The sequence below is a fragment of the Microcaecilia unicolor genome, chromosome 9 (assembly GCF_901765095.1).
Source record: "Microcaecilia unicolor chromosome 9, aMicUni1.1, whole genome shotgun sequence".
NCBI lineage: Eukaryota > Metazoa > Chordata > Amphibia > Gymnophiona > Siphonopidae > Microcaecilia > Microcaecilia unicolor.
In genome coordinates this window covers 79,089,065-79,113,086 of record NC_044039.1, presented here as the reverse complement: position 1 = coordinate 79,113,086, position 24,022 = coordinate 79,089,065, and the positions used below count along the sequence as shown (strand labels likewise).

The 24,022-nt window shown below is 47.1% G+C and overlaps 1 protein-coding gene across 1 annotated transcript in view; it reads left to right on the top strand.

The window, feature by feature from the left end:
• Nucleotides 1-24,022, top strand: part of LOC115477400 (patatin-like phospholipase domain-containing protein 2) — a 183,469-nt gene that overhangs the window by 135,356 nt on the left and 24,091 nt on the right. Inside the window, exon 7 of the mRNA XM_030214254.1 lies at nucleotides 23,084-23,216. Within this exon, the coding sequence (XP_030070114.1) occupies nucleotides 23,084-23,216 (133 nt within the window). The remainder of the gene's footprint in view (nucleotides 1-23,083; nucleotides 23,217-24,022) is intronic.

Genomic DNA, 24,022 nt, shown 5'->3' with positions numbered 1-24,022 from the left:
TTTGCATGAAGACATTAAGAGCAGTCAAAACCTTGGTTCAAACAAGATAATTTCTCACTGTCTTTGATCTTAAGGAGGTGTGCTTACATATACCTATATGGCTCCTGTGTCAGAGGTTTCTACGTTTTGTGGTGCTGGGCTGGCACTTCAGTTCATGGCTTTACCCTTCGGTCTCACCACGGCTCCAAGGATGTGGTGTTGGTGTTGGCAGCGGCATCCTTCCTTCAACGCCAGGGAATCAGTTCACCTGTATCTCAACGACTGGCTCATTGGTGCAGCATCCTATTTTGTATAGCGCAGCGGCGATGGACAGAATTGTCCATCTTCTACTACTACTACTACTACTACTTAACACTTCTAAAGTGCTACTAGGGTTACGCAGAGCTGTACAGTTTAACAAAGAAGGACAGTCCCTGCTCAAAGGTCATTAGGTTGTGTAATCAATTTTGAGAACTGACTAACTCCATCGCAGATGCTGGAGTACCTGGGCATTCGGTTTGCCATGGGAGAGGATCTTCTTCAAGGAGCGCAGGAGGTTGAAGCTGGTTCAACAGATTAGTCTTCTCCATGGTTGAGGCAGGCCCAGGGTCTGGGACTTTGTACAGGTTCTGGAGTCAATGATGGTGGGGAGGGAAATGGTGCCATGGGCAAGGGCTTGTATGCGGCCATTAATAGAATATCTTCTCATCCGCTGGTCTTCGATGTCACAGAAGTACGACCTTCGTCTTCCTTGGACATTGGTTGTCGGACAAGTATGCAGTGGTGGTTTGTCTAGGAATTTGACCGTCTGAGCTCCCTTTCTGATAACACAATGGGAAGTGGTGACAACAGACTTCAGCAAGTCTGGTTGGGGAGCTCATTACACGTTCCTTCTGGAACAGGGCACCTGGACAGAACAGGAATCTTGCTGGCCAATAAATCACTTGGAGCTCAGGGCAGTGTGGAATGCTTTGTGCAACTCTCTCCCTTTCTGGCAGGGGCTCCGGTCTCAGTTTTCTCCAACAGTGCGACAGTGGTGGCTTATATCAACATGCAAGGCAGGACCCGCGTCATCCGGTGGTGGAACTGACCTCCCCCATGAGTTGGGCAGAGAAAAATATTCTTTGTTTGTCGGCAGCTCAAGTTGCAGGGTCCTTGAATGTGGAGGTGTACTTCTCAGCAGGCACTCATTGGACCCAGGGAATTATCCAGACAGGGGTTTCAGATGATAGTGAACCAATGGGGTTCTGAATTTCTGGACTTGATGGTGACAAAAAGGAATGCCAAAGTGCCCAAGTTCTTCAGCCATTAGAAAGAATTGGGATTGATGCCCTACTGCAGCCTTGGCCACACATCTACTCTGTGGCCCATGGTAGGCCGTGTGTTGAAAGGATTGCATTGCACCGGTGTTGAATAGTTCTCTTAGCCTCAGATTGGCTGTGGTATGTGGACCTGATTTGACTGCTGGACAGGAGTCCTCTTCGTCTTCCACAGTACATGGCCTACTGAATCGAGGTCCGGTGCACATGGAGGATCCGTGCCCCTTTGTTCTTATAGCTAGGCTGTTGAAAGGGCTATGTTGAGACGCAAAGGCTATCCCGATTCGTTTACTGGTACCTTGCTTCAGGCTTAGGAACGCTCTACATCCACGGCATATGCGAGGTTGTGGAGGATGTTCGAGGACTGGTGTTCTGAGTGCGAATTATCTCCCTTCTCTGCTCAGATCACACACATTCTAGCGTTTCTCCAAGCAGGCCTTCAGAAAGGATTGGCTTTGGGTTCTCTAAAAACTCAGGTTTGAACTTTAGCCTGTTTGGGGTCAACTACAAAAGATGTCTCTCGTGGCTCGATATCATTCGATTCATTTGGGGAACAGGCTGCTTGTGGGCCTCCTATTTGTATGCCGTGTCCAGGGCCGGTCTTAGGCAGGGGCGGCCAGAAGCGGTCCACAAGGCCCCGCAGTGCTCCCTCCCGCTCCCCGCCATTGCTGCATTCTGATTTCTTGCCTCCTCTCCCCGAGCTGCAGGGTGCCCTCCCGGCATCTACCTGGGGCCGCCTTGATGGTCTAGTGGAGTCTTTGAGGCAGGAAAGATCCCCAGTCTTTCCTGCCCGCCGCCAGCACTGACCGTTCTGTTGCCACATCACTCTTTAAAAATGGCTGCCGAGACTTCCAGCAGAGGCCTTGCGAAACTTCCGCTGAAGTCTTGCGAGGCCTTCACTGGAAGTCTTGGCAGCCATGTTAAAGAAGAGGCAGCAGCTAGAGGGTCAGTGCCGGCAGCAGGCAGGAAAGACTGAGGATCTTTCCTGCCCCAAAGACTCCACTAGACCACCAGGGTGGCTTCGGGTAGGTGCCAGGAGGGGCACCCTGTGGCTCGGGGGAGCAGGGAGGAGATCTGAAGGAGGTGAGTCGAGAGGGGAGCATACTGTTTAAAAAAAATAAAGATAGTATCTATTTGGAGGGGCTGGTTAAAGGGACAAGGAGGGGAGGATACTGTTTAAAAAAAAAAAAAAAAATAAGGTACTATCTGTGTCGTTTGGAGGGGCTGGTTAAAGGGACAGGGAGGGAAGGATACTGTAAAAATTAAAAATAAAAATCAAGGTAGTATCCATGTCATTTGCAGGGGCTGGTTAAAGGGATGGGGAGGATACTGTAAAAAAAAAAAAATTCAAGGTAATATCTGTGTCATTTGGAGGAGCTGGTTAAAGGGACAACTCCCGCGGGAGGTGGTGGAAATGAAAACGGTAACAGAATTCAAACACGCGTGGGATAAACATAAAGGAATCCTGTTCAGAAGGAATGGATCCTAAGGAGCTTAGCTGAGATTGGGTGGCAGAGCCGGAGGCGGGGATAGTGCTGGGCAGACTTATACGGTCTGTGCCAGAGCCGGTGGTGGGAGGCGGGGACAGTGCTGGGCAGACTTACACGGTCTGTGCCCTGAAAAGGACAGGTACAAATCAAGGTAAGGTATACAAAAAAAGTAGCACATATGAGTTTATCTTGTTGGGCAGACTGGATGAACCGTGCAGGTCTTTTTCTGCCGTCATTTACTATGTTACTATGTTACCATAGTACTATTATGTTCATGCAGAGTTTTTTTTCTCCTGGTAAAGGGCCACTAAACAGACGACATGTTATGAGAATTAGGTGCTCAACATTCAGAGTTTCTATTTACTTTTTTTTTTTTTTAATTCAAAAGTTTTATTAAACACAACATAAATAATACAGTGTTTACCAATGCAGCCTGCAGACTGCTTATGTGTTTCAAACATTCAAACTCCAACTCAACTTAAATGCACAATTATTTTTTTTGATAGGTTTCTCCTACCCCCCTCCCAGTTCAGCTCCCCCCTCCCCTGCTCACAACTTACTCCTTCATGGCTGAATCCCCTGTACAGCTACATCACTACTCCAGAGTTTCTCTAGTTGTGTCCATTCTTTCGCATCAGGCTTATATCTGCCTTGTCTCTTGTCAGTCAGTTGTTCTAGGCCCACAATAATCTTAATTCTCATTTTCCAGTCTGTGATTGTAGGGCCTAGTCTTTGTTTCCAATGAGCCGATATTTTCAACTTTGCGGCTGCCAAGCCCAGTCTTTTTAGCCGCTTCTACTATTTAGATACTGTATGGTTTTAAGAAAAAGAATGTCTGCTATATTCTTTGTGTGTTAATTAGTTTAGTTTAAGGTGATTTATGTGTATTTGTGATCCGCTAAGAAATTTGGATTAAGCCAAATAAAAGTTTTTAAATGGTTTGGCATCAGTCACAATGGCTCCCACAGCTGCATCAGATACTGAGTACACACAGACATTGAGGAGGTCTCCACCTGCCTTGACATCAACCATCAATAGTGGCCATTGGGTTTATAAAGATTCAACATTGTTCTCATCAACACCGAGGAACATTGATGTCAGTCGGAGGCCAAGAAGTGTCAACAATCTCCACTGAAGTATGGCATCAGGAGCACTGGGACATTGACATCTTCAATACCCGAGAAGTGTCCATGCTGGGAGTCCCTCTCCCCCTCTAAACATTTGGAGCGACTATATTCTAGTCTCCACCAAGCTGGAACCAGGTCTACTCTTTAGCCCTGATGCTTTCTGAGGATGTGACCACACCAGCTGGACCCCAGCCTTTACCAGAGTGGATCCGGGGCACTGCTTCAGGTAGAGATGGTGCACCTTCTCGCTTGATGCAAGACCGAAGCATTGAGGACCTCTGCCAAGTCTGGGATAGCCCATCCCGGACGCCCATGCTCTGCCTTTTTGACAGTACATTGACACCAATGCACCAAAGGACGTTTGGAGTCAGACCTGTTTGAGACGGTGTCGGTATACATTTCCTCAGGGGAGGAAGCTTCCCTAGATCTCAGAAGACCCCTCCCTCCCCCCCCCCCACACACATGCAATTTGTTGGCCCTGAGCATGGCCGAAAACCCTTAAAGCAGGTACAGACTCAAGACATCTGTGGAGGATTATTTCTTAAAGTTTGATTTGGACTGCTCCTGGGAGTTTGACCAGGAACCAGAGATCATCTCAAAGGAGGGATCCCCCATCAAACCTCTTACCGTCCCTTCCGCATGAGAGAAAAAAAATTTCCCCAAAGTAGTTCTCCTTCACTTTTGTATGGTAGATGGCTTAATCCATCCCATTTCAGTTGAATGTCGATGGTGAGCCCAGGGCTGAGTTATTGGACATCCTCTGTTTTGATGTCCCCTCCCCCCCATACAATCTAGTCATTCTTTGTAGAGTCCAGAAGGCTCAGAGTCAAGAAGTTTCAGCTTCCTCACTGTTAATCACATTTGAATCTTTAAAAGTCCATGCATGTTTTAGGATCATCTTTTATTTGCTAAAAATTGGAATTTTGAGTGACAAATTGAGTCACAGTGAAGTTTTGGCAATCTACTAGCCCAGTTGTGAGAACAAAAGTGGGACATCACAAATGAGGGTGATTTCTCATTTTGTCCAATTTAAATCTCAAATCTACACTGATTTGGTGTCCGGGAAGTCTTGCCATGTAAAGGGCTCTACATAGTGTCTTTCTGTGGGTATGATCTAACTTCTACAATGCCCTTTTGGACTTTTATATAGGGCAGACATCAAGGTTGTTGAAGGTGCGGTTCACAGAATGTAGACACTGTGTGAAAGCTTTTAAAATTTTGGAGCCACTAGTGGAGCATTGCTTAGAGAAGGGTTAGTTTGACTGTTAAGCATCATTTTACAGCAAGTAGTGCACTGAACGTAGAGGGAGTTTTTGATGGTGTTTGCATCAAAATGAACGAAGGTGAATTTTTAAAATTTTGATACAGTGATTCCCCCGTGGCTTAAACATTATGATAGAATGGGCAGCTTTTTTATTGATTGGCTATTGTAAGTACATAAGTATTGCCACACTGGGACAGAACAAAGGTCCATGAAGCCCAGCATTCAGTTCCCAACAGTGGCCAATCCAGGCCACAAAAATTTATTTATTAGGATTTATTTACCGCCTTTTTGAAGGAATTCACTCAAGGCGGTGTACAGTAAGAATAGATCAAACATGAGCAATAGGCAATTACAGCAGTAAAAATTTTCAACAGTACAAAGTATGGCATGGTATACTACTTGCAATGTCAACACAATATGTAATAGAACATTATAATAGGTAGTGAAGGGTAAGGCAAAGTTGTAACATATAGATGGGTAAGAAAGTAGGAAGAATTAGAAAGTAAGGTGACTGATTTGAAGAAAGTTGCACATGAGCTCAGAGAGATGGTTAAATACCTGGCAAGATCCCCAAAAAGTACAAAACATTTTATGCTGCTTATCCCAGAAATAAGCAGTGGATTTTCCCCAAGTCCATTTTAATAATGGTCTATGGACTTTTCCTTTAGGAAGCCTTCCGGGGGGTCACGTGATGACTGCTTCCTGAGCAGCAGCAGGACGGGTGAGCTCCCCCAACATCTTCGCAAAATCAGCTAATTTACTTATATAGTTAATACCCCGAAGGACAAATAAAACAACAAGAAAGAACTGAGAGCTGAATACCAGCAATCATTCCTAATTCAAGCAAGGGGAAGACCGGTATGCCAACCAGAAATCAGGGCAGCCTAAAAAGCAAAGCAACAGCAGCGTGGAAGCCAAGCAAGATGGCGCTGAGCCCGGAACCGGCGACAGGGCCAGAGAAAAATGCGGGAGACTGGGCGAGAGAAATCTCGTCGTCGGTGACAGCTGCATTAGAAGATAGATTAAACAAAATCCAATCTGCAGTCGAAGAAATTAATGAAAAATTCGATGCGCAGGCAAGCAGGCTCACGGAGGTAGAGCAAAGAGTGTCGGTGCAGGAGGATACGACGCAGAGCATGGCAGCCCAAATTGTAATCTTACAAAAAGAAGCTGCAGCACTTAAAGAGCAAGTTGAAGAGCAAGAGAATCGCAGCCGCCGAAATAACTTACGGGTAGTTGGCTTGCCAGAGACAGTAAAAGAAGCAGATTTGTACCAATTCTTCAGTGACTGGCTGCCCAAACAACTAGGCCTAGGCGGAGCCGCGGGAGCGTGGCAATCCGACCGCGCGCATCGAATAGGGATCCGAAGAGAAGGAGACGGAAAGCCCCGAACAGCGATAGCGCATTTCACTAACTGGCGGGAAAAAGAACTTTTGTTGAAACAAAGCCGCTCGGGACAGACAAAGCTGGATTATGATGGCCACAAACTACTACTTTTTAATGATTATTCCTCTTCAGTGGCGCAGATGCGGCGAGCAATGGCCCCAACGTGTACCCAGCTATATAACAAGGGCATCCGGTTCTCGCTCCTCTACCCAGCAAAACTTAGAGTGTGGCACGGAGGGAAGAACTTGGTACTCTCGGATGTGTCGGAGGCCAAGGCATTCTTGGAGGGCCTGAACAGAGAGAGCCCGAGAGAGAACAACAATTGATTGTGCTGCTATCTGAAGGGGAAGGAGTGACTGGTTGGAGCTGACCCTGTTTTCCAGGTTATTTTTTCTTTGGTTAATATCTTTTAAATCCTGCCTAGTTGGAAAGGCATGGACAGATTGAAGCCCGAACAGCTGGAATACAAAAATAGCGGTAGCGCATGGCTGAGCGCAACTCCATGAAGAAAGAACTTTTTAAGTAGCCATTAAAGGCCTGTTGGTCCGGAGCGACACAGACTGGAGTGACACAGGGGATCAGGATCCTGAGGTGGTAAGGAGAAACCGAGCAGGATGATGAATGAGGACTGATAGCTGTGCCATGAGTAGGGGAGAATACCTGAAGGGAGTGACTTCTTTAAGGCAACAGCGGACTGTTCATTATATCGGGGAGAGTGGTGCCAGACTCAGGGGGATTTCTCCAGTTGAGACCTCAGGATCCACATAGGACACTTTGGTACATGATGACTGTTTTGTTTAAACTGTTGCGGGTGTGCAGTTACATTTGGTTATAGGGGGGAAGTTTAGGCGAGGGGGGAGGGGGGAGTTTTGCTGTTCGTTTCTTGCTGTATGACAGAGGGAAGGAGAAGGTTGATGAGGAGGGAGATTCTAATGCTGGGTGGGGTTAGGGGGACTGGTAGGGGTGGGAGGGTAGATAGGAGGAGGGGGATAGATGGGGGGACTAGCGAGGGGGTAGGAGAGGGGCGGAGGGAGGGAGATAGTCTGCATGAAAAGGGTAGGGTAAGACAACTACATGGGATAGCGACACAAGAGCCATATGGATTCCGGTGGGTCTGGCTGGGAGGCCTACCGGACTACAAAGTAAACTGTATGAGAAATCTTGTCAACTGCCGGGGAGATGGTTAAATTAAAGATCTTATCTTTGAACGTGGATGGCATCCACTCCCCAGTAAAACGTACCAAAATACTATCTTGGTTGAGAAGGGAGGGAGCAGATATCGCCTTCTTACAGGAGACTCTCCTCCCCAATTCTGAACACGAGAAACTGAAGAGAGGGTGGGTAGGAGAGGTGGTATACTCCTCATTTACCAGCAGGAAGCGGGGAGTTGCTATACTAATTCACAAACAAATCCCCCTAAATATACATAAGGTCCTACAAGACAAAGAGGGAAGGTATGTTATAGTCCTGGGAGAGCTCTGGGGGCGTAAGCTCAGTCTTTGTAATATATACGGTCCTAACGTGTACAACCATAAGTTTTTTTTCAGACCTAGTAACACAGGTGGCCTCTTATCCAGAGTACCAAGTGATCTTGGGAGGTGATTTCAACATCTCAGCAGACCCAACCATAGACTGCAAGCCAGCTAAATCGAAACCTAAAGGGTGGCATCATAAGGGGATACATTTCTTGCTCAACCAGCTAGGGTTGGTAGACATCTGGAGGGTGTTGCATCCTCAAGATACAGAATTTACTTTCTTTTCTAACCCTCATAATTCGTATTCAAGATTAGATTATTTCCTCATCTCACAGACCCTGTTTCAAGTGGCGAAAGCGACGCATATTCTAGACAATACTCTGTCTGACCACTCGGCTATATCGCTATCAATAGCCTATACAACAGGGGGACAAGAGAGGGTGTGGCGTTTTACCCCTTCTCTGTATAGGGATAATGAATTCAGAGCATATTTAAAAGATAAATGGGCAGAATATCAGAGTTACAATGATACGCCGGAGGTGAGCCCCATTACATACTGGGATGCAACTAAAGCAGTACTGAGGGGTCATATCTTAGCTTACACAGCAGGGAAAAAGAAAAAAACAGAGGGGGAGCTGCTACAGCTATCTAATGAATACCACCAAGCGCGAAGACAGCACATGGGTAGCGGGGACCTCGACCACAAGGGTAAAATGGTAGAGATTCGGAAGCGCATTGACCACCTGCTTAACTCGCGGGCTGAGCGCGACATATATTTCCAGAGATTCAAGCTATTCCAATGGGGTAACAGGGCTGGGCGGCTCATGGCTAATTTAGTGAGGCCATACAGAAAGAAACAGATAGTTACATCTATACGCGATAGCGCAGGCCGCACATACCATCAAGAGGCTCAAATACAAAAGAAGTTTGTCCACTATTATAAATCTTTATATGCCGCAAGGGAACTTGACCCAAAACAGAGAGATGCCTTCTTTGAGAATCTCACTGTGCCCACCTTTACGGATGACCAGCGGCAGAGGTTGAGTGCCCCCATCTCTGCACAGGAGATAAGACAAGGAATTAAGTCATTGAAATTGGCTAAAGCCCCGGGCCCGGACGGGTACGGACCGGAATACTACAAAATATTAGTGGACGAGATAACCAACCCCCTAGCGAACATGTTTAACAAACTGACAGGGGAGGGGGGAGAGGGGACAAATGAGTACCACAATGATAACCTGGCGCATATTATATTGTTACCTAAACCAGGTAAAGACCCTGGGCAAGTGGGATCTTATAGGCCAATTTCCTTACTAAACCAGGATGTAAAGCTTTTGGCGGCTATCTTGGCAAAAAGAATGAACCTCTCACTATCTGGGGTCATCCAGGAAGACCAGGCAGGTTTTGTACCAGGCCGGTATGCATCGATGAACCTCATTAGGGCTTTAGCAGCAATTCATACCTATAAAAGAACAGGGGGGAAAGAAGCCATAGCGGGGTTAGATATGGAAAAAGCCTTCGACAGCATATCGTGGCAATACCTATTTTGGGTAATGGAAAAGTATGGGATAAGCGGTCGCTTTCTGGGATGGGTTAGAGCCTTGTACACCAGGCCACAAGCTAGGTTAATAGTAAACGATTCATTGACAGAAAGATTTGAATTACAGAGAGGAACGAGACAGGGGTGCCCATTGTCGCCACTCTTGTTTCTCCTGGCAATCGAACCATTGGCGATTAAAATAAGACAGAGCAATAAGATCAGGGGTCTAACGGTGGGAGGGAGGGAGATACGCATTAATCTATTTGCGGACGATATTTTACTATATATGCAAGACGCCTCCATACATCTGGCCCAGGCACTCCTTTTAGTACAGGACTTTGGGGGGCTGTCGGGCCTGAGAGTAAATTGCGATAAATCTGAATTACTTCTTTTGTCAAATAACCCGACCAACCACGGGGATGGGGGGTTTCCTATACCACCAGTACAACAGGCTATGCGATATTTAGGTATTTACTTGAGCACTAACCCCATAGTGATGTACAAGAGAAATATATTGGATCACATAGACAAGATAAAACAAACATGTGAGAGGTGGAGAGACCTCCCACTGTCGCTGTATGGGAGGATAGCTTTGGTCAAGATGGTACTATTGCCCAAACTATTATACGCCCGCTACAAGCAATACCTATATGGATAAAGAGACAAGACGAAAGGGCATTCCGCTCCACTATCCGAGCTTTTGTATGGCGAAAAAAACAGGCTAGGATAGGGCACTATGTGCTCCTGCGCAATAAGGAAAAGGGGGGTCTTAATTTACCAGATCTCCGGCTGTATAACATGGCGGCATTGATGCGCCTGATCCATGAAGGTATTACGGGAAAGGCAAAATATCTGCCAGCTCAATGGTGGGAGGGCTGGTGCTCCCCGCATACATTTATAAATTTATTGCACTTGCCTCCGGGGTTGGGCACTATAGCAAACAGACAGTATAGTTTCCTCACCCCGATCCGAGCCGCTTGGAAATGGTGGAGAAACAGACAGGCCAGAAGCTCGAAGGCATCGCCTTTTATGAGGATGGTGGGATTGGTAGATTTCCCGGCAGGTATGGGACCCTCAATATTTGCGAGATGGGCAAAGAACGGATGTGGGACATGGGGGGATCTGGTGTCTCCGGAAGGAAGTGGTTTTCTATCTTTCCAACAGGTGAAGGAGAAATGGGGAATTGCCAACAACCACATGTTACAATATATGCAAGCTCGACATTATTGGCAGACGATGTGGGGGAAGTATGGAGACACGTGGTCATATGGTAGTCTGGATAAGATGCTGATGAGTTTGCCCCCGGAGGGTAATAGATTATCTAATTGGTATAAGATAGTGAAAATGACCATACCAGAGAAGGGAGAGGAGGGATTTGTCTCTAGCTGGAATAAGGAACTGGGAACACAATATACTCCGTCCCAATTCACCGCACTATTTGTGACACTGAATGAAATGGTCAAATCTGCAGACTGGCAGGAATCTCAGTTCAAATTACTACACAGGGCTTACATAACTAGAGAGAGAGGGACACTAATGAAGTTGTGGGATTCGGATAGGTGCTCCAAATGCCAGGTAGGAGTGGGGACCTTCGTTCACACATTCCTAGAGTGCCCTAAAATGACCCTGTGGAATGAGATCTTTCAGCTACTTAACAAGGTACTTCAGACTACAGTACAGTGGTCCCATCAGGTGTTATTGTTGGGAGATCAAGCAGAGCTTATTGAACAGGGGCTCTCCCAGCCACAACGGAGATTTCTATACATGACCACATTGGCAGCAAAAAAGGTAATCTTGCAGTTTTGGATAAGTGTGGAGCCCGCGCATTACAACTGCTGGCTGACTAAAACACTAGAACTGGCAAAACACGAACACTCCTTGTACAGACAAGCTTCCAATATAGATAACAGGCAATATGCAATGTTGTGGAAGAAACTTATAGACTTAGCTTAAATAGCTCTTGCTCTTCCAAATTAACTGAACATGCAGATGGGCAGGGGGGGGGAGGGGTAGGGGGTCATTAGGGTGCTACTGGAGGGGCGGGTGGGCAGCATGTGCAAATGTCCTTATGTTCTTATGTGTTTATTATGTTTACCTCATTCTTTATGGTTGGACTACAATTTAGGGAATTGGAGGGAGGGATAGAGGGGGATTTAGGGTGGGGGGGATAACATCGAAAATGTCAGAGTGGTACTGAATGATGGAAGACAATGTGTTTACATGGGATCAGAGTGTAATTGCTTCTTTCTCACATATCAGAGAGAAAAAACTGTTTATTTGTACTGCACTGATGCTAATAAAGATAATTTTAAAAAAAAAGGAAGCCTTCCAAACCTTTTTTAAACCCCGCTAAGCTAACCGCTTCTACCACATTCTCCGACTACAAATTCCAGAGTTTAATTACATGTTGAGTGAAGAAAGGTTTTCTCTAATTCGTTTTAAATTTACTACTTTGTAGCTTCATCGAATGCCCCTTAATCCTAATATGTTTGGAAAGAGTAAACAGACGCTTCACGTCTACCCATTCCACTTCACTCATTATTTTATAGACCTGTATCATATCTCCCCTCAGCCGTCTTTTCTCCAAGCTGAAGAGCCCTAGCTGCTTCAGCCTTTCCTCATAGGGAAGTCGCCCCATCCCCTTTATCATTTTCGTTGCCCTTCTCTGCACCTTTTCTAATTCCACTATATCTTTTTTTCAGATGCGGTCACTATCGCTGTTTTCCCCCTTTTTTTTGGTTTCTTTTGATTGCTTGTAGAGGTGTGGTCTATGACACCAGAGCATTTAAATTCTGGTGTGTTTTGTTACCAGTGGCCATTTTGGATTCTTCATATATTGCAAGAGTTTGAACAGTGGAAGAATCCCCTGATGCAGTGGTTGGTTTGCAAAACAGGGAATCCCTGTTGGGGAATTGTGGATTATTATGCAAGTCTTTGGACAGGGAATCCCTCTCGGGGGAATTGTGGATTATTATGCAAGTCTTTGGATGGTGAAAACCTTGGACTGTGGAGTAGCAAATCTCCTGGACCGGATGGTATACATCCTAGAATACTGATAGAACTGAAAAATGAGCTTGTGGAGCTTCTGTTAGTGATATGCAATTTATCCTTAAAATCGGGCATGGTACTGGAAGATTGGAGGGTGGCCAATGTAACGCCGATTTTTAAAAAAAGGTTCCAGGGGAGATCCGGGAAATTATAGACCGAGAGTCTGACATCGGTGCTGGGGAAAATGGTAGAGGCTATTATTAAAAACAAAATTAGAGAGCACATCCAAGGACATGGATTACTGAGACAAAGTCAGCACGGCTTTAGTGTGGGGAAATCTTGCGTGACCAATTTACTTCAATTCTTTGAAGGAGTAAACAAACGTGGACAAAGGGGAGCCGCTTGATATTGTGTATCTGGATTTCAAAAGGCGTTTGATAAGGTACCTCATGAAAGGCTACAGAGGAAATTGGAGGGTCATGGGATAGGAGGAAATGTCCTATTGTGGATTAAAAACCGGTTGGAGGATAGGAAACAGAGAGTGGGGTTAAATGGGCAGTATTCACAATGGAGAAGGGTAGTTAGTGGGGTTCCTCAGGGGTCAGTGCTAGGACCGCTGCTTTTTAATATATTTATAAATGATTTAGAGATGGGAGTAACCAGTGAGGTAATTAAATTTGCTGATGACACAAAGTTATTCAAAGTTGTTAACTCGCGACAGGATTGTGAAAAATTACATAAGGACCTTACGAGACTGGGAGACTGGGAGACTGGACGGCTAAATGACAGATGACGTTTAATGTGAACAAGTGCAAGGTGATGCATGTGGGGAAAAAAGAACCTGAATTATAGCTATGTCATGCAAGGTTCCACGTTAAGAGTTATGGACCAAGAAAGGGATCTGGGTGTCGTTGATGATACACTGAAACCTTCTGCTCATTGTGCTGCTGCGGCTAGGAAAGCGAACAGAATGTTGGGTATTATTAGGAAAGGAATGGAGAACAGATGTGAGGATGTTATAACGCCGTTGTATCGCTCCATGGTGCGACCGCACCTTGAGTATTGTGTTCAATTCTGGTCGCCACATCTCAAGAAATATATATAGTAGAACTGGAAAAGGTGCAGCAAAGGGCGACTAAAATGATAGTGGGGATGGGACGACTTCCCTATGAAGAAAGACTAAGGAGGCTAGGGCTATACAGCTTGGAGAAGAGACGGCTGAGGGGAGACATGATAGAAGTATATAAAATAATGAGTGGAGTGGAACAGGTGGATGTGAAGCATCTGTTCACGCTTTCCAAAAATACTAGGACTAGGGGAGCATGCGATGAAACTACAGTGTAGTAAATTTAAAACAAATACGAGAAGTTTTCTTCACCCAACGCATAATTAAGCTCTGGAATTCGTTGCCGGAGAACGTAGTGAAGGTGGTTAGCTTGGCAGAGTTTAAAAAGGGGTTGGACGGTTTCCTAAAGGACAAGTCCATAGACTGCTACTAAATGGACTTGGGGAAAAGTCCACAATTTTGGAGTAACTTGTATAAAATGTTTGTACGTTTAGGTAGCTTGCCAGGTGCCCTTGACCTGGATTGGCTGCTGTCGGGGACAGGATGCTGGGCTCGATGGACCTTTGGTCTTTTCCCAGTATGGCATAACTTATGTAACAGGAGAATTTTGGCAGAAGTATCTTAAGTTAAGTACTGTTTGAATTTTGAACATGTTGTGCATGGTTTTAAGTATCCTCACTGACTATGGAAAAAGATGTATATATTGTGGTGGGGTTTTTTTTTTTTTAAATGACCTGTGATTGTGTTATTTGATTGAAAACATCAGGCCACATGAGCTGAGGTCTCTCTCTCTCTTTTCTCTCTCCACATTTAGTTAGTTTAAATTTTGTCAGTGGGCATAGTAGATGATTTATAGGAAGTTTTCAGAATATCCCCATTGCATTTAATGGGGCTATCCTGAAAGTCATGTTTGGCTGGGTGTGTGTCAGAGTTCCACCTTTTAGCAGTTCACCAACATTTTTTTTTTTTCTTCACAAAACCTCATGTCCATCCTGGTGAAAGCAAGCAGCACACTTGGCTTGCAAGAGCCTTGCCCTTCTGGAGCAAACTAAAGCCCATAGACAGTTATCTAAATTTTTGTTTCTTTTAACCCTCAACAGGATGGGGGCTGCCATTTGTTAAATGTGCATTACCCAATTATCTAGCAGACTGCATCTCCTTTACTTACGCCTGAGTTGGGATGACTTCAGAGGGTCATGTCATGGCCTACAATTTTAGAGCCATGGCTGTATTGGTAGCTTACCTGAGATCAGCCTCCATAGAAGATTTACAAGGTTGCAATATGTTCCTCAGTCCACATATTTACATCTCATTACTGTTTAGAACAGGATTCCGGACGTAATAGCTGGTTTAGTCATTCTGTCCTTCAGAATTTATTTGGGTTCTAGAATCCACCTCCACCCCTCTAGGCTTATTTCTTTTCTGTTCCAAGCCAAAAAAACAACAACCCTGTTCTAGTCCTTAGTGTATTGCAGGCCTTGGTTAATTTCCCTTTTTAGTTTGACAGCATGGGTGCTAGGGATTCCCATATGTGAATATATTGTGTCCTGCTTGTCCTTGGAGAAAACTAAGTTGTTCACCTGTAGCAGGTGTTCTTGGAGGACAGCAGGATATTTTTTCTCACATACAAACACCTCCCCTTGGAGTTTTATCTTTTATTGTATTAGACTGCCTTGGTCCTATATGGCGATGGCAGACAGGCACGTTCATGCACAGTAGCACGCTTCCAGAGGCTTCTGGAAATCAAGCTAGGAAGCATCTCTTTGCTGGGCTCGGATGATGACTATATATGTTCTGATGTTCTTGGAGAGCACCTGCTACAAGTGAGTAACTTTGCTGCTCCATGTTTGTTAGGAATCCTAGGTTTTATTGATTATTTTTATTTCGCCTACACCTATGCGGTTTACAAAAGAACAAGTAAAGCATAAAATCAATACAATTACACAAACACACACACAAAAAAACAAAACACCCTCAATCATCTTAAATAGAGTATTCAGGGGATTTAATCATCCAAATCAAAGAAAGTGCCACTAAGTCTCACCTGAGTTCCATAGCATCCTTACTATGCAAATAGTGGTCTACACAGACTCTTGGACGTCTTGAAAAGATTATACAGAGATGAGTAACTCCACATAAGGGAAGAAGAGCCATAGCCTCCAAAGGTGTGCCACAGCAGGTACTAGGCATTTCAGAAACCTGGTATTGGTGTGTGTCTTTTTCTCTTGAAAGTGAAATAGAGGAATATCCAATGTTGAGGATGATTTGGAATGTGGCTGTAGGCATCCTTGTAAGTCCAGGGAAACTACCAATCACTTTGGAAAAGGAAAGGCAGGGTGGTAGTCAAAAGGTACATTTTTTTAAAGGTAAAGTGGGCTCTGTGTCAAATAGAGAGAGAGAGAGAGATGTGTGTGTGTATGTATATATATGTGTGTGTATGTATGTATATATATATATATATATACATATATATGTATATATATATATGTGTGTGTGTGTATATATATGTATATATATATGTGTGTGTGTGTATGTATATATATATATATATTATATATATTAGGTAGTAATAAAATAGGAGTAAAAGCCCTGGTCGAACCTCCTTGGTACACCTAGCTCATCCATACTTGTATTTCTCCTCTTCAACATGGGGGAAAGTGAGTGTAGGAGTGCATGTGGCCAGTTATAGTGGGTTAGTTGGGGGAACTTGCACAAACATTTTAGCTTGTACCCATGTCAGCTCTAGCACCCAGTGGTCCACAGTAAGAGACTGTAAAAAACACTGAAAAACTGGATGTATCATTCTGCCCTCACTCTGGCTAATTGGCAAAAACTGGGGACTTCTATATTGAACGAGTATAAAGCGAATGCCTGTAGAAGGTATTCTCCGAGGACAGCAGGCTGATTGTTCTCACTGATGGGTGACGTCCACGGCAGCCCCTCCAATCGGAAACTTCACTAGCAAAGGCCTTTGCTAGTCCTCGCGCACCGCGCATGCGCGGCCGTCTTCCCGCCCAAACCGGCTCGTGTTAGTCAGTCCCATATGTAGCAAGACAAAGACAAGGGAAGACACAACTCCAAAGGGGAGGCGGGTGGGTTTGTGAGAACAATCAGCCTGCTGTCCTCGGAGAATACCTTCTACAGGTATGTAGCATTCGCTTTCTCAGAGGACAAGCAGGCTGCTTGTTCTCACTGATGGGGTATCCCTAGCCCCCAGGCTCACTCAAAACAACAAACATGGTCAATTGGACCTCGCAACGGCGAGGACATAACTGAGATTGACCTAACAATTTAACCAACTAACTGAGAGTGTAGCCTGGAACAGAACAAACATGGGCCTAAGGGGGTGGAGTTGGATCCTAAACCCCGAACAGATTCTGAAGCACTGACTGCCCGACTGCACTGACTGTCACGTCGGGTATTCTGCTGCAGGCAGTAATGAGATGTGAATGTGTGGACAGATGACCACGTCGCAGCTTTGCAAATCTCTTCCATAGTGGCTGACTTCAAGTGGGCTACCGACGCTGCCGTGGCTCTAATATTATGAGCCGTGACATGACCCTCAAGAGCCAGCCCAGCCTGGGCGTAAGTGAAGGAAATGCAATCTGCTAGCCAATTGGATATGGTGCGTTTCCCCACAGCTACTCCCCTCCTGTTGGGATCAAAAGAAACAAACAATTGGGCGGACTGTCTGTTGGCCTGTGTCCGCTCCAGATAGAAGGCCAATGCTCTCTTGTAGTCCAATGTGTGCAGCTGACGTTCAGCAGGGCAGGAATGAGGACGGGGAAAGAATGTTGGCAAGACAATTGACTGGTTCAGATGGAACTCCGACACAACCTTTGGCGAGAACTTAGGGTGAGTGCGGAGGACTACTCTGTTATGATGAAATTTGGTGTAAGGGGCCTGGGCTACCAGGGCCTGAAGCTCACTGACTCTACGAGCTGAAGTAACTGCCACCAAGAAAATGACCTTCCAGGTCAAGTACTTCAGATGGCAGGAATTCAGTGGCTCAAAAGGAGGTTTCATCAGCTGGGTGAGAACGACATTGAGATCCCATGACACTGTAGGAGGTTTGACAGGGGCTTTGACAAAAGCAAACCTCTCATGAAGCGAACAACTAAAGGCTGTCCTGAGATCGGCTTACCTTCCACACGGTAATGGTATGCACTGATTGCACTAAGGTGAACCCTTACAGAGTTGGTCTTGAGACCAGACTCAGACAAGTGCAGAAGGTATTCAAGCAGGGTCTGTGTAGGACAAAAGCGAGGATCTAGGGCCTTGCTGTCACACCAGACGGCAAACCTCCTCCATAGAAAGAAGTAACTCCTCTTAGTGGAATCTTTCCTGGAAGCAAGCAAGATGCGGGAGACACCCTCTGACAGACCCAAAGAGGCAAAGTCTACGCTCTCAACATCCAGGCCGTGAGAGCCAGAGACTGGAGGTTGGGATGCAGAAGCGCCCCTTCGTCCTGTGTGATGAGGGTCTGAAAACACTCCAATCTCCACGGTTCTTCGGAGGACAACTCCAGAAGAAGAGGGAACCAGATCTGACGCGGCCAAAAAGGAGCAATTAGAATCATGGTGCCTCGGTCTTGCTTGAGTTTCAACAAAGTCTTCCCCACCAGAGGTATGGGAGGATAAGCATACAGCAGACCCTCCCCCCAGTCCAGGAGGAAGGCATCCGATGCCAGTCTGCCGTGGGCCTGAAGCCTGGAACAGAACTGAGGGACTTTGTGGTTGGCTCGAGATGCAAAGAGATCTACCAAGGGGGTGCCCCACACCTGGAAGATCTGGCGCACTACTCGGGAATTGAGCGACCACTCGTGAGGTTGCATAATCCTGCTCAGTCTGTCGGCCAGACTGTTGTTTATGCCTGCCAGATATGTGGCTTGGAGCACCATGCCGTGACGGCGAGCCCAGAGCCACATGCTGATGGCTTCCTGACACAGGGGGCGAGATCCGGTGCCCCCCTGCTTGTTGATGTAATACATGGCAACCTGGTTGTCTGTCTGAATTTGGATAATTTGGTGGGACAGCCGATCTCTGAAAGCCTTCAGAGCGTTCCAGACTGCTCGCAACTCCAGAAGATTGATCTGCAGATCGCGTTCCTGGAGGGACCAGCTTCCCTGGGTGTGAAGCCCATCGACATGAGCTCCCCACCCCAGGAGAGACGCATCCGTAGTCAGCACTTTTTGTGGCTGAGGAATTTGGAAAGGACGTCCCAGAGTCAAATTGGACCAAATCGTCCACCAATATAGGGATTTGAGAAAACTCGTGGACAGGTGGATCACGTCTTCTAGATCCCCAGCAGCCTGAAACCACTGGGAAGCTAGGGTCCATTGAGCAGATCTCATGTGAAGGCGGGCCATGGGAGTCATATGAACTGTGGAGGCCATGTGGCCCAGCAATCTCAACATCTGCCGAGCTGTGATCTGCTGGGACGCTCGCACCCGCGAGACGAGGGACAACAAGTTGTTGGCTCTCGCCTCTGGTAGATAGGCACGAGCCGTCCGAGAATCCAGCAGAGCTCCTATGACTTCGAGTCTCTGTACTGGGAGAAGGTGGGACTTTGGATAATTTATCACAAACCCCAGTAGCTCCAGGAGGCGAATAGTCATCTGCATGGACTGTAGAACTCCTGCCTCGGATGTGTTCTTCACCAGCCAATCGTCAAGATATGGGAACACGTGTACCCCCAGCCTGCGAAGTGCCGCTGCTACTACAGCCAAGCACTTCGTGAACACTCTGGGCGCAGAGGCGAGCCCAAAGGGTAGCACACAGTACTGGAAGTGACGTGTGCCCAGCTGAAATCGCAGATACTGTCTGTGAGCTGGCAGTATCGGGATGTGCGTGTAGGCGTCCTTGAAGTCCAGAGAGCATAGCCAATCGTTTTCCTGAATCATGGGGAGAAGGGTGCCCAGGGATAGCATCCTGAACTTTTCCTTGACCAGATATTTGTTCAGGGCCCTTAGGTCTAGGATGGGACGCATCCCCCCCTGTTTTCTTTTCCACAAGGAAGTACCTGGAATAGAATCCCAGCCCTTCTTGCCCGGATGGCACGGGCTCGACCGCATTGGCGCTGAGAAGGGCGGAGAGTTCCTCTGCAAGTACCTGCTTATGCTGGAAGCTGTAAGACTGAGCTCCCGGTGGACAATTTGGAGGTTTTGAGGCCAAATTGAGGGTGTATCCTTGCCGGACTATTTGAAGAACCCACTGATCGGAGGTTATGAGAGGCCTCCTTTGGTGAAAAACTTTCAACCTCCCTCCGACCGGCAGATCGCCCGGCACTGACACTTGGATGTCGGCTGTGCTCTGCTGGAGCCAGTCAAAAGCTCGTCCCTTGCTTTTGCTGGGGAGCCGAGGGGCCTTGATGAGGCACACGCTGCTGACGAGAGCGAGCGCGCTGGGGCTTAGCCTGGGCCGCAGGCTGTCGAGAAGGAGGATTGTAACTACGTTTACCAGAAGAGTAGGGAACAGTCTTCCTTCCCCCATAAAAACGTCTACCTGTGGAGGTAGAAGCTGAAGGCTGCCAGCGGGAGAACTTGTCGAAAGCGGTATCCCGCTGGTGGAGCTGCTCTACCACCTGTTCGACCTTCTCTCCAAAAATATTATACGCACGGCAAGGCGAGTCCGCAATCCGCTGCTGGATCCTATTCTCCAGGTCGGAGGCACGCAGCCATGAGAGTCTGCGCATCACCACACCTTGAGCAGCGGCCCTGGACGCAACATCAAAGGTGTCATACACCCCTCTGGCCAGGAATTTTCTGCACGCCTTCAGCTGCCTGACCACCTCCTGAAATGGCTTGGCTTGCTCAGGAGGGAGCTTGTCCACCAAGCCCGCCAACTGCCGCACATTGTTCCGCATGTGTATGCTCGTGTAGAGCTGGTAAGACTGAATTTTGGCCACGAGCATAGAGGAATGGTAGGCCTTCCTCCCAAAGGAGTCTAAGGTTCTAGAGTCTTTGCCCGGGGTCGCCGAAGCATGCTCTCTAGAACTCTTAGCCTTCTTTAGGGTCAAATCCACAACTCCAGAGTCGTGAGGCAACTGAGTGCGCATTAGCTCTGGGTCCCCATGGATCCGGTACTGGGATTCGATCTTCTTGGGAATGTGGTGATTACTTAAAGGCTTGGTCCAGTTCGCCAGCAATATCTTTTTTAGGACATGATGCATGGGTACTGTGGACGCTTCCTTAGGTGGAGAAGGATAGTCCAGGAGCTCAAACATTTCAGCCCTGGGCTCGTCCTCCACAACCACCGGGAAGGGGATGGCCGTAGACATCTCCCGGACAAAGACCGCAAAAGAAAGACTCTCGGGAGGAGAAAGCTGCCTTTCAGGGGAGGGAGTGGGATCAGAAGGAAGGCCATCAGACTCCTCGTCAGAGAAATATCTGATGTCCTCCTCCTCCTCCCACGAGGCCTCACCATCGGTATCAGACACAAGTTCACGAACCTGTGTCTGCAACCGTGCCCGGCTCGACTCCGTGGAACCACGGCCACGGTGGGAGCGTCGAGAGGTAGACTCCCTCGCCCGCAGCGGCGAAGCTCCCTCCGCCGACGTCGTGGGGGAGTCTTCCTGGGAGGCGACCGCAGTCGGTACCGCAAGCGGCACCGATGTCTGAGACCTCACCCTGGGCAAGGGGCCAGCCTGCGCCTCACTCGACGGTACCGGTGGCGCAAGCACCCCCGGTACCGGAGGGGAAGGGCGCCACCGCTCTCCCAGGATCTCTGGGAGAACGGCCCGGAGACTCTCGTGCAGGGCGGCTGTGGAGAAAGACATGGAAGCCGATGCAGGAGTCGAAGTCAGAGTCTGTTCCGGGCGTGGAGGCTGTTCCGGGCTGTCCAAGGTGGAGTGCATCGACACCTCCTGAACAGAGGGTGAGCGGTCCTCCCGGTGCCGATGCCTGCTGGGTGCCGACTCCCTCGGCGACCCAGAGCTGTCGGTACCGACGTGGGAAGGAGACCGGTGTTGATACTACTTTGACTTTTTCAAACGAAGCATGTCACCGGAGCTTCCCGGTACCGACGAGGAGGAAGTAGAATCCAGCCGTCGCTTCCTCGGGGCCGAGGCCGAAGAAGGTCGGTCTCGGGGGGGGCTGTACCGCAGGAGCCCTCAGGGTAGGGGGAGACCCACCCGAAGGCTCACCGCCACCAGCAGGGAAATGGACAGCCATCACCTGCACTCCAGACGAAGCACCACCGTCCGACGACATCAGCACTAGTGGAGGTCCCAGTACCATCGACGCCGACGCAGCCTTCCGATGTCTCGGCCCCGACGATGCAGAGGATCGATGCCTCGATGCAATCGATACAGTCGCGGCCGAGGGCGGAGGTCTTGATGCTGTCGACGTCGACGCATTCGATACTCCCGGTGCCGATGCCGACGAAGAGCCCGAGAACAAAACTTTCCACTGGGCCAATCTCGCTACCTGAGTCCTTTTCTGTAAAAGGGCGCAAAGACTACAGGCCTGTGGGCGGTGCCCAGCCCACAGACACTGAAGACATGACGCGTGCCTATCAGTGAGCGAGATTACCCGGGCGCACTGGGTGCACTTTTTGAAGCCACTAGGAGACTTCGATGACATGGGCGGAAACATCACGCCGGCGAAATCAAAACTCGTAATTGCGGTAAGGCACCAAAAAGAGAGGGGGAGAAAACTCGACCCGAGGCCTCAAAGGGGCCTACCCCGAAAACGAAAGAGAACTTATCGGGGCCAAAAACTAGAAATACGGGGAAGGGAAAAAGACTGTAAGGCCCTTCTCCGAAATCCCTTTTTTATTTTTTTTTTTAAGAGCGAGAAAGTCAAAAGACGCGTGAGGGTCAACTTAAGGGGCGCGAATGGCGCAAACACGATCGTAGGGAGCGCGGACAAAAGAAGACTGACTAACACGAGCCGGTTCGGGCAGGAAGACGGCCGCGCATGCGCGGTGCGCATGGGCGCGCGAGGACTAGCAAAGGCCTTTTCTAGTGAAGTTTCCGATTGCAGGGGCTGCCGTGGACGTCACCCATCAGTGAGAACAAGCAGCCTGCTTGTCCTCGGAGAATAAGTATAATAATGGCTAAGCTTAAAGATGCTATCTGATGTGATGGGAAAGCCTATATAGAACAAAGTGCAGCAATGCATGTTTACTGCAGATGTTTTGTCCCTGATTTTACAGTATTTTAATAGGGTTGTTCTATTTTTCATTCATTTCTTTATTAGCTCTTTCAAATTCCTAAGTGGAAAGGTATGTGTATGATGTACATTACTAAACAGTTTGACATTATGACCTAGTTAAGTCACTGCTCTGGAATTCTGCATAGCCATCATCCACTAGAGAAAAAACATTGACATGGTTTCCTTTGTACTACATCTACCACAATTTGTATCTGTTTTTCAAACCACTGATCTGCTTTTTTTGGCAAGAGGACAGCTTTTGAAAGGTGTTCGCATGTGTCACTTTGTTCTCCAGCACTGCAGGAAGCTTGTAAAGAGAAGGAAGGACTCTATTCTCAGCTTTGTAACATTTTACCTATGCGTGTGGTGTCCTATATGATGATGCCTTATACACTTCCTGTGGAATCTGCATATTCTTTGGCTTTGAGGTGAGACACTTCTTTTTTTCTCTTTTCACTAAAGTCCATCATTAGTGTTCTTTCTTTCCTTTGATGGACATAAACACTTGTTGAAAACTTGCATCCTGTTTGTATAGCTATAAATTGTTTATCATAGCACATATGTGTTTCTTCAAGTAATAAGATATTAATAGATTTGTAACACTCAAGCTTTATAATATTTCGCTAGTTTAACTTTGGAAAACTCCAGTAGCTACTTTTGCGAGTGCTGCACCAAATGCTCCTCATTCATCTCTTTCACACTAGATGGTAACCATGACTATATCTTCGCAGAACCAATAGTTGTGCCATTCTAGTACCAGAAATTTGATGTCAAGTGCACAACTTGCAGTCTAAAAACTAGATGCTTTTTTCCTTCCTGGGAAAAACAAATCCAAAAATATGGCGAATAAGCTAAAAAGTGATTCTACCTGAAACACAAAATGAGGGGAAAAACCCCCCCTGATGCTCAACTAGAAATAAGAGACCAAAACTTCCAGAAAATAAAGGACACTATAAGAAAAATGCAAATAAGTAGGAAACCAGGAAGTACAGGCTGCCATTTAGTCACTGCAGGGTGGAGGAGGTGTCTCGGTACCACCACTAAGATCAGAAATGCGCTATCCACTGATTCCCAGTACCCAAATGTGAGTGCTACTTGGCGCCTAAAAAATTGGTGCTGAAAAAAAGTGCTTAGCACCAGGAACTGCAACTACATTTAGGCACGTCCAATTACATCAATGAAACCTTAGTGTAAATCCCTGTACCTAAATTAGGCATGGATCCCCTTTAATTTA